Below are 11,076 nucleotides of genomic sequence, written 5' to 3'. Positions count from 1 at the left end.
TTTCAAATTCAAGGTTTAAATTTGACTGTAAAATATTTGAAACCTTGACCTCTTGCTGTCCTTACTCTTGAACTCCACCTCTCACCTTTCGCCAAGTTTTGCTCAGTTGCTAAAATAGACACAAAAGCCGAGGTGCTACCTCTGGTGCGTGTGGTCTGTTTTAATTCAGGATGGTGCATTGCCCACACACAAGAAAAGCATTTTGGGATAAGGCCACAGAGCAAGACAGTGTTTAGACTACCCACAATCCCCTCCTCCCCCCCCCCCTGCTTGGCTGCACATCTCCCGCACTCAGAACATTGGCCAGTGCCCTCAGGTCCCTCCCTGCGAGCTGCCTGCGAGGCTGAGAACATTGTGAAATGTTTACTGTCAGGAGCAAAATGAATGTACAGCGAAAAAGTACAACCCTGAGAGAAAGCTTCGATAAGAGCGTAAATGGAACAGTTGTAGATGAGGCCTTCAACATGTGGTGTCAAGTCTCCATCTGCTTACAATGTACATTGAACATGTGCGCTGAACATTTTATCACTACAGTGTTTTTAAAAGGTGGAAAAAACGCCACTGAGGCCGTCTCCTGAGAGTTGTAGGGGGGGAATGCTGCTCTTACACCTACATACATCTTTATTATTGTAGACTTGTTCCCTCTGGAAACTAACCACTTCAGTGCCCTCCTCAGATTTAATCATAAAGACGAGAACCCAACTTGGCCCTCAGTAAAGTGGCTGATACAGTATACATCTCTCATGGCTGCAATTATTATTGCGTTCGTGATATATTTTTCCATATTCTCTCCCCATTTTTCTTTGTTGGTCACATGATAGATGGGCTACACTATGTAAAGACTGGGCAAATTTCCATCCGTTTCAAATAACTGCACTGAAGAGCCAGCAGCTGAAGCAGTAGCCTTCTTTTTATAAGAGACACTGGTGCTTTGTGTTAGTGTTTCTCATCCCCTCACCTCAATCACTCAGCCTCCTCCAGACAACAAGTGATAATGATGTAGCTCGCTTCATAATGAGTGAGAACACGTGCGGCTGGAGGAGGAAGGGTGGAGCTGTGAGGTGGATGTGTCAACAGAGTGAGGTGTTAACAAGAGATTAAAATTAAATCCGCGAGACAGGAGAAAGTCAGCACACAGACGCATGTAACACTTTGTTACTTGAATGAAAGCAGTAAATATATTTATATGTTAAGAGCTGAGCATTTCCCCTCATTAATTGTGTTTTTCTTGTTGATTTACTTCAGGAGACAAGGGCAGGCTTGTATACCTGACCTGGGATCAGTGCGTGCTGTGTCAGTTGGAGAAAAGTGACCTCAGTGGAACAGTTCCGACAGGACACCTAAACACTTTAGAGAAACCTCACTCAGAAAGCTCTCCTTGTGTACAGGGGTGAACATGAACCAGAGTAGGCCAAGACAAATTAGTCCTGAACTGGAATAAGTCAAAAATAAGAGCAATTTCTCCCACAACACAACTTGTGATGGAAAACAAAAACACGATGACAAGCAAAGTCCTGGCAAGAACTGAGTTCAACTGAATACAACATACAGTGGAGGTTTGTGCTGCTGTGGTAGGCTTAGTGAAGGAGGAAAAACTCTCCAAAACACAGCACAAGTGACTTCACCAGGGAAACTGAAAAACTGTTTCTTACTGACATTTACTTTTTGCAAATATAGTCACATATTAGGGTTAGGATAAGTAAAGCTTTGCTCATACTAGTGCAGTGTTAAAACTGTAAAACTGTAAAAGTGACCTACCGTCATTATAATTTTGCATTGATATTTAAGTCTGTTTTTTCATAAAATTATTGTAAATTTGCTTTATTACTGTTCATGTGTGGTTTATATTTAAGTTGGAATGATTGGATAAGTGAAGGGATAGTTCATCGAAAAATGATAAACATCATATACCCCGTGTTTCAAGCTTAAATGTCCACTACTGGAAGTAGCGATGCTAGCAGAAGTGGCGACGCTACTGCCAATCCCGCACGCGTACCCTTGGGTGAGAGCTTGTGTGCAGTGTGTACATATGAACGTGAACGCTGCTCCAGAGGAGGATAACAAAGTACATTGAATCCAGTTTTATTCAAATGTAATGTATCACATTCATTCTAATCGCACCAAATATGACACTGCACTTCTACGGACCCAAACAACACACATGGGAGGTGTGAAGCTGATAAATTGAACACTTTGCGAGATTTGTGTTCCACATAGAGACAAACAGAAAGAGGAATTAGTTGTGGAATTAGCTGATAGATTAGTGGTTAAACAGCCCAAAAACGTATTACCTGTTAAAACCTTCCATATGTGATTCTTGGGGGGAGTTTGTGTGCTCTTCGTGGACAGTGTTTTCTGTGGGAGAGAAGGATTCCTGTCAGACTTTGGCCTTTACAAAAAGACATGTTAGGAGAAAGCTGGCTAATACTGGAACATGTGATCCCCCCCCACACACACTTAAAATAAGTAAATGAACTGATTTACCAGCCATTTATAAAGTCATTAACTACATCTTACTGACCCATTCCAGTTATTATTTGATGTGGTTCTTCTGAATTTCACATCTCCAGAGCGGAGCAGTTATTCCTAAAGGGGATGAATTAGTTACAGTTTCCCTTTAGAGCATCGGCTCTGGAGTTTCCTAGGTTTGATGGTCTTTTTAAATGAGAAGACAAGTGTTGTGTGTTCTACTTTAAGATCATGTGCCGGCCACATGGATGCCGCGATGACATCACCCCAGGGCGACACCACTACACCGTGCTAAAAAGGCTCAATTCACAACTGCTGTTTAACTGGTGCTAAATAACGCCTGTGTGAGTTAAATAGAAGGTGTCTGAGCGACTGCAAGCTGTCCACAAACAGACACAACCCAGCATGCATTTGCAAAGCATTACATATGGGTAGTTATTTCAGCGGTGCATCCATCACTTGACATACAAAAGTAGGGAGACACAGATTAAGGAGAATGAGCTCAACAGGCCAAATGAAGCAGGGAGGAGGAGTGAGATTTTGTTGTGTTTGCAGAAGGATGTGCTGCTTCATACTCTGGACAAGACGGGATTATTGTTTAAGTGCTACTACGGCTTGTGAGGACAAGTACTCACACTTAATTCTCAATCGCAGACACACACACCCACACACTGATTGAGCCACAAGCTCCCCTCCCCCTCATCCCTCTTCTTTTTGTACCACACTGTATGAGCAGACACACACACACCTCACCTCTGCTTTCTCCAACCTCTTTGGGGGCAAAACTACACAGCACACTTGTGACATCACCTCTGAGGTGCACCGGTTACCAAGGTGATGGGAGACGAGAATAGAATTGAGAAATAGGGGATCCACTGGTGACGTTTGCCATGTCCTTGACTCGAGGGCATCAGGTTATAACCCTCACATGTGCTGTCCATTGTCACTGTCAAATCATTTAAAATCATCTTCGAGAGACAAAGGCTCACACTGTGGAAGTCTAACAGCCAACCTTGTGCCCATTAGCCTGTTTGTAAAAGTCCCCGGCACATGCTGCAGTGCTGCAGTATTCTGCAGTGATCAGCCCATTCCTACAGTGTTGACTCAGCCTCCTGCAGCTTTGAATCATAAAGGATTATGCACAAAATAAATGGTGAAATGAATTTTCGGAGCCATCATTATAGAGAGAGTATGTCTGAGCATGTGTGATAGACAGATAAGGACAGAGGCTCAAAACAGTCACAGGGGAGAGTCCAGTCAAGTGTGAGTCGGCTGCAGGCTGCATTTACAGAGCAGCTCTTATCAGATGTGGGCAGTCGCAGAGTCAGACTGGGGAGGGAAAGAGCACACACACAACCGCTGTGCATATCATGAGGGATTGTTTTAGAATAGGGAGTCAGCCAGACATCCCATGAGGCATCTGCCTGTCTTTTGCACACTGCTAATTTTTTGGGGCTGCGAGACCGGAGCTTGTGTTCCCTCATCACCACAGCTCCACCAAGGAGCAGGAAGCGAGGAGGATCCTCAGACACCACAGAGCTGCATAAAAATCTGAGCTCTGTGCAAGAGAGAACAGACGTGCACAGGTGCTGCTAGAGGGAGAGAGAGAGAGAGAAGGCAGCAACAACAGAGAAAGAGAGAGAGACAGAAACAGAGAGAGAGAGGAAGAAGAGGGGGAGGTGTAGGAGGAGACTTGCTTCAGAGGGGAATAGGAGCCGTAGAGCAATTCCAAAACAGCTGTCCGGCAGACGTCCCAGTCGACAGAAGTGCAGCCCCGAGGCAGAGACAGGAGGCAGGGCAGCGTCAACAAGCCACAGGAGCAGCACAGCAGCCACTGAACGAACACACATACACACACACACACATACACACACATACGTACATCAACCTGAGGGTGCAGCGTTCAGGGGAACACCAGTGATACCTGGGAAGGAATCAAGATCTCCCCATCAGAATAACGGAGGTGAGTGAGAACATGTTTCATTTCATCCTGCTTTGGTGCAGGGACCTGAATTAGAGGTGACAATGCTGCTGTCATGTTGAGTGTGTAGGTTCTTCGTCAGACTCTTGGTGAATGTCTGGAGCAGAATGGGATTATTGCTTGATAACTGTGAAAAGAGTGAAATTGTGTTCGTACGGGAAACGTTTGTCCAGCTCTCAAACATGTAACACAAGAGCCGAACTGTTCAGAGCAACACGATATCCTGCCTACTTTCCAACAGAGACGTTTTTAGTCCGGCTACACACTTAAGGCATGTTCCTCTGAAATGCAGAGTTGGCTGTGCCTCTATCTCTCAAGGGGAGCAGATTTGAAGGAGGTTTTCGAGGGAGGAAAGATCTATTTCTCTTTTTTTGTCAGCATGTGTTGACATTCCCTTCATGTTTCATATGCTATGATTCGGCTTCCTGCTCATCTCGGCCAAGGATAACTCTGGCAAGTGCTGGCCATGCTTGTGGGTGGCACAAGGGGAGCGAGAAGGAAAGAGAGTAAATACTCCACCCTGCTATTCGCCCTGGTCCCAGCACCACCACCAGGCCCCCGAAAGTAAGGCCTTTGCCTATAATTGAGGTTTTTTTTATGCAACAAAAAGCTCAGTCTATTCTTTAACGCTGCCATTACCCTCTGTGGTATGTGCATTTGCTTTTTAGAACAGCCCCAAAGAGAGGGTCTTTCTGCTATTCAAAGACGTGACAGAAATCAAAACCACGGTTACATGTTGGAGTTGTATTTGGAAACGTGTGGAGTCACTTTGTAGACACAGTTGGCTCCTTTGTGCTGATGATGTTACCCTGAGTAACTACTACAGCTCTGCAGAATAGCATGCTATTTTCAACAGCACTAATGTGAAATGTCAGCGCAGTAATCCCATCATGGGAGGATGATTAACGGGATGCACGGTTTCTATTTTAAAGAATGGTGAAGTCATATACCCGTCATATTTTGAACAGCTGCTCTCTCGGTTGCTCCCTCATCACCAGCTGTGGATCCGTGCAGCTCCTACTGAAGCATCATCAAACTGTAGCATTTGTTTAGACTGCAGTGGGGTAACGCTGCCTCTAAAAATATACTGACCCACTTATATTGCACGTGACTTTTAGGTGTCCAGAAATACCCAGACAAATCACGAGCCATTAGTTTAATTACCAGATACCAACCCCATATTTATCTGCCCCCACACTCAAACTTTCATCACCTCGCTCCTTCTGCTGCCCACTTGCTAATACCTAACCCTCGAAGCACAAACCAGTGAGGTTGGAGTGGCTCCAGATCACTTCATATCCAGACAAATAGCTGTTGCTGAGCCAATGACACAGTGACTTGCAGCCCCCAATATGGCTGGGAGGCTGCTCAGTAAAGGCACTTGATCATCAGATCCTGGGTTCCCCAGAGGTGTAAATGAACCCCCCCGGCTGCATTCTGTGGTGGTGGCGCCGGCGGGCTTGGATCGGTCAACACGTGCCACAGCACCTCTTTTTGGAGCTGTGCCAAAAGGAGGGTGTAAATCTGGCTTTGAGATATAACAGAAGACACCTGCTCAACTACTAACAGTCTGCACAGACACAAATGCATTCGCTGGGTTAGCAGGCCACGAGGGTCCATCCTGTGATATCCTGGGCGGTTGTAATTGATTCATTTCCTCTTTGGCCAAAACAGGCTTAGCTAACATTGCTTAGACTCCAGAGATTCTCCACATGCTCTCAAATCAATACTAATTTACTCAATCCCTCATTAAATTAACCCTCATCCTAGTTCTGCAGCAGATCCCTGGGAGACTAACATGAGGAAGTAGTTGTCCTCTTACTTTGCTGGTGGCCTCTTGAATTCCAGTCATGTCTGCCATATAGTCCAAACTGAGCACCAGCAGGACGGCCAATGTGAAGGTCAGGCCTGCAGGCTTTCACCATGCCAGCTGACTTCTCACGGGCTACACGCCCCCCCTGTGAGAGATGAGAGCTGCTCATCTGCTCGAGAAGTTCTGGCCGTTTATTGATTTTAACCAGCATTATCATCTATTAATGCATGGGCTGTGTGTTCTCCTCTCGCGGAGGACCAGGCACATGTTGTAGTGTCATCAGGTCAGACCAATAATCAATGGGTATGTTTGATAGGAGGTGTTTCAGCCAGACATGCAGCAGTGACCTTCCATTCCAGACAGTAGAATAAAAGTTGATATAGATATATACGTGTGCGCTGGAGACCCACAGGAAGCAGCTTTCTGCTTGGAGGTGCATTCGTTTCATTTCCTATCCGAGACCAATTTCCCACAGCAGTGAGCATCACCTGTCAGGGTTAGAAAGGACAAGCGGAAGAGATGTTGGGACAAAGAGAAATGCAGGGAGGAAGAAAAGGAGAAAAGCTTGAGCTGAAGAAGTGAGCAATTTTGCCTTTCACCACCTCTCCCCCCCTCCCTTCATCAAACACTGCAGCACTCCTCTTCGCCTCTTCCTTCTCCTTCCCTTTCTCTTCCTCACTATTAGCAAACAAACACGCTCGCCTCTGCACACATGGCATACATTCAAAACTGCTATCTCTCACGAGTGCAGCCAGGCACCTCTCACAAACATTGACACTCACACCAGCACTCAAACAGGGCCCTCGATGAGCGCTGTTGCCGTTCAACACACTCACACATGGTCTGCATCCGTCGATGTTTGTCACGGTTATATATATCTCCATGTGTGCTTTCTGGCTGGCAGGTTTATTTGTCTTGTAATGGCACCTTCCCATCCTGTTCCCCTCATCCTACAAGTTCAGAAGTTGCAGCCTAAGGAAGATGTTGTTGCTGTGATGCTTCTCCAGCTACATGTTGAAAATAGGTGCCAGTTCTATGGTTTCCAGTCTCCTATTTGGATTCAAATACGCAGCAAGTGTCTGTCTCTCTCTCTCTGGCTCCACACTAACGTGCCTGCAGAGGGACCATAGCCTACTTAGAGCCTCTGATAAGGTTGATGCAGCATGTGTCTGTGGGCTTGGATGCAGAAGGAATGTGGATGTTTTCTCAGTGAAACCTTTTTATTTGATCCTGTTTTTTGGGGGTGGAGGGAGGACTTGACCGCCCAGGCACTTTTGTGAAGCGGTGCACTCTGTCAGACGGTCACTGCTGACGAACCTCTCATAAGTAAATATGTCTATAAATGGGCAAGCTCTCTTCACTGGTGCTCTCCCCCACCAACCCCATCTCACACACACACACACACACACACACACACACACACACACACACACACACACACACACACACACACACACACACACACACACACACACACACAAACTGTCAACTCCCTCCACAGTGTGTTTTTTCCCCCTGTCCTTGGTTGCCATCTAAAACGATCAAACCAATCCTCTCCTCTTTTTACATCCTAAATTAATGTGGCTGCCACCGAGGCAACATTCTCGAATTGGTTTGTAATGGAAAAGCTCTGAGAAGGCACCGTGCAATCAGCCACCTTTTATTTGATCAAATCCAATACCCCCTTAATAATATTTACCCACACTGATGTATTGTGCACCCTAAGCTGGTATCTCTGCACTTATTAAACTTGGAGCTGAACCCTCTGCCAACCAAATCAATTCACAGTCTGCATCACCTTCTTTGTTAAGATCCACTTGCTCTGTATCCCCTTCACTCTGTCGCTCTCACACAATCCCCCTAAACCCCTTTAACCCACCCCCCCCGGTCCATCTCTCTTTATCTCTGTGCGTGTCTGAGCAGTAGCTCACTCCTGAAACAAGCTGCACCGCTCTGATCCTAGTAAATTCCCCCTTTGCTTCTCCTCTCCCGATCTGCGTTCCAGCTGTTCCACATTAGCACATCCAGAGCTGCGGAGGCCAAAGGAGGCTCATGTTTGGAAATGTGAATAGAGGAGCAAAAAGACCCAGGCTTCATCCTCCTCTGCTCTGGCTTTTAAGTTCACCAGATGCAAGAAAAGGATGGGGATGTTATTTTTCTTGCAGGATCCAAAGTTTATGTCCAGGACTTGTGTTAGTGACAATGTTTCTTCTTCAGAAAGGCAGGACAGGAGGGTTTTTTTTTACCAGCACTCATCTGACAATTTGACAGTGAGTCCATGTTTCAGAAGACTTGCTGACATTTTCTTTATCTGTTTCTGATTTCAGGAGTGTCTATTTGACCTTTCTACACCACCAGACATCATCAGCCCTGCTTGCATTCCTGTTTCCGGATCGATGCTGCAATTGCTGCAATTATTTTTGGAGTCCTGTTTGACCGGCAGACTACTAAGAATGTAATCGGAGCTTCACCTCTGGGGAACTGTAACGTCCAGAACCTAAAGAGCACTTCCGACTTTTCTATCCTGCATAACTTAGCTCTTTTCTACAATTACAGCCATGCCAGCAAAAGCACCCATATACCTGAAGCCCAGCAATACTAAGAGGGGGAAAAAATGTCGCCTCAGAGATATGTTGTCCCCAGATATGATCAGTCCACCACTCGGTGACTTCCGCCACACAATCCACATCGGCAGGGGCGGGGAGAGAGACGCCTTTGGAGACATGTCCTTCCTTCAGGGAAACTATGAGCTCCTACCAGGCAAGGGAGATGTCCACCCTCAGTATGGCATCCAAAGTGAGTTTCTGCGAGCAAACAGTACAGGGGATGCATCCTTTGCAGAGACACCCTCTCCAGTACTCAAGAATGCCATCTCCCTCCCAACGATTGGTGGCTGCCAGGCCCTCACCCTTCCCCTGATCTCCTCCACTGTGTTCTCCATGCCCCCAGAGCCATTGGAGGACATCATTGGGCCTACAGCTCCCATGAAAGTTGACAGGGCTGAGGAGGTGGAGATCCTGCAGATGGATGCTCTGTTGCGCTCTATGGATGTCTTCAGCGGTGATCCTTCATCTCCCTCTGCCAATATCCAGTCAAAGCCTGACGTCCTCTTGGATCTGCTGGAAAACACAGACATGTCCACCTCTAAGGCAGTTACCAAAGCCAACAAAATCAACAAGAGTGAAAGCAGATTTGATAAGCCATCATCATATTTTATCAATGGCCACAGCAACAGCATCTACAAAGGTAACGGAAGCCTTAATAGCAACACAAGCAGTGACAGCTTTGACAGCTTAAGCGATAAAGGGGACTTCCAGGGAAAGATCTGCAATGGTAGCATGAGTCTCAATGGCAACTGCAATGGTTATGGACACTTTGACAATGACATTACCCTTGGCTTTAAGCAGGAGATGTCAAAGTGCAACAGAGAGTGGGTGGATCGGGACAGTGGCGTGGAAGAGGGCCGCATCTGTGATTTTGATTTAGAGTTTTCTAAGGAGAAGAGCACATCGCAGGATTCCCTCACCCAGATCACGGGGTCATTTCTCTCGCTCGAACTTGATCTGGGCCCATCCATCCTGGACGATGTGCTCAACATAATGGATAAACCCGCAGCAAAGAGCAGGCCTTGAGCTGTGGTGAGGCCCCAGGAGGAGAAAGGGAATTTGTAAACTATAGCCATGACGAGAGAAAGACTCACAAAGCAATCAAATGGTGTCTGGATATATCATTAAGATGAAAATGAGCTACAATAGACAGAGCTGCTTATGTTTTTATTGTCAAAACACAACTATTCTAGCTTCTATGGAGTGTTGATTCTTCTTTTTTTGTTTACCATGTCAGCCGCATGTTTAGGATGCATGTCATAGTGAGTTGCAGCTAAAACACAGCCATTGTGCCTTTGATTTGATTTTACTGTAAAAATGCTACATGATTGATTTGTTTTACGTTGACTTTCACCGTATAACTTTGAGTCCTTATGCTTTTTTATGCTCTCAGACTCTCCATGAACATATAGCATTTTGTGAATTTAAATGTGTTAACAATGCACCATTTTGTTTGTCACATAGAGCATTTGCCACATGACTATTTCAAATAACAGAACACTATGCATATTTGTGTTTTTATTTTATTTTATTGTAACACAAATAAATTGATTTTGTGCGATCCTGGCCAGTTTCTTGCAGGAAATGTGTGCATATGCCAGAACTGAGAAATACAGTGGAATTAGCTAAAATTAGATAATTCCAAGTAAGACTAAAAAATAAGAATAATGCTGGGAAAGGTTGCGCCACAAGAAGAGAAAGACAAACAAAAAAGATGGAAACAAAACAAAGAGCTACAGATTGACTGAAAGAAGGATAGAATGGATTTATTTTCTCGCCTCTGACATTCCTTACATTCTGCTTCCCTGCCCTGCAGTGGGAGCACCGGTGGGTCTTCATCTGCCCAACCAGGCGCCTGCTCCATTTGTTTGCGTGTGGACAGGACAGGCAGAGGAGGGGTCTTTGAAATTCCCTGCATTCCAGCCATAGAGCACAAGTGTCCAGGACCAGACATAAATCAGCTGTTTCAAGAGAGGAGGGAGGGCTTTGGTCTTGGGGCCACACTATTCATCAGCTATATGTGTGTGTAGAGAGATGAGGCTATAAAACACATGCTTACACACCACAGGAAAATTTGGGTCTGTGCTGAACGATAGATGAGCTCTCTTCTTCTGTTGAATGACAATAAAGTGTGTTGACACAGCAGAGTTAAAGAAACAGAATGGATGCACAGGGCAGCAGTCATTATCCATAGGACCTACAATCAG

General features: G+C 45.6%; 1 protein-coding gene across 1 annotated transcript; it reads left to right on the top strand.

Annotated features, from left to right (window-relative positions):
- Positions 1–4,024: 4,024 nt before the first annotated feature.
- cdc42ep3 (CDC42 effector protein (Rho GTPase binding) 3) lies at positions 4,025–10,430 on the top strand. The gene is made up of 2 exons (XM_020087979.2): positions 4,025–4,432; positions 8,591–10,430. Exon 2 carries the CDS (start codon positions 8,822–8,824, stop codon positions 9,893–9,895), a length of 1,074 nt encoding a protein of 357 aa, XP_019943538.2. The 5' UTR covers positions 4,025–4,432; positions 8,591–8,821; the 3' UTR covers positions 9,896–10,430.
- Positions 10,431–11,076: the final 646 nt, after the last annotated feature.

The sequence above is a fragment of the Paralichthys olivaceus genome, chromosome 14 (genome assembly GCF_024713975.1).
Source record: "Paralichthys olivaceus isolate ysfri-2021 chromosome 14, ASM2471397v2, whole genome shotgun sequence".
Classification (NCBI taxonomy): Eukaryota; Metazoa; Chordata; class Actinopteri; order Pleuronectiformes; family Paralichthyidae; genus Paralichthys; species Paralichthys olivaceus.
The sequence above is the reverse complement of the archived record's forward strand: the minus strand, read 5'-3'. Positions and strand labels throughout refer to the sequence as shown.

What these genes read in the sequence shown, in the direction of transcription:
- cdc42ep3 (XM_020087979.2), top strand. Translation starts at nt 8,822, where the DNA reads ATGCCAGCAAAAGCACCCATATACCTGAAGCCCAGCAATACTAAGAGG.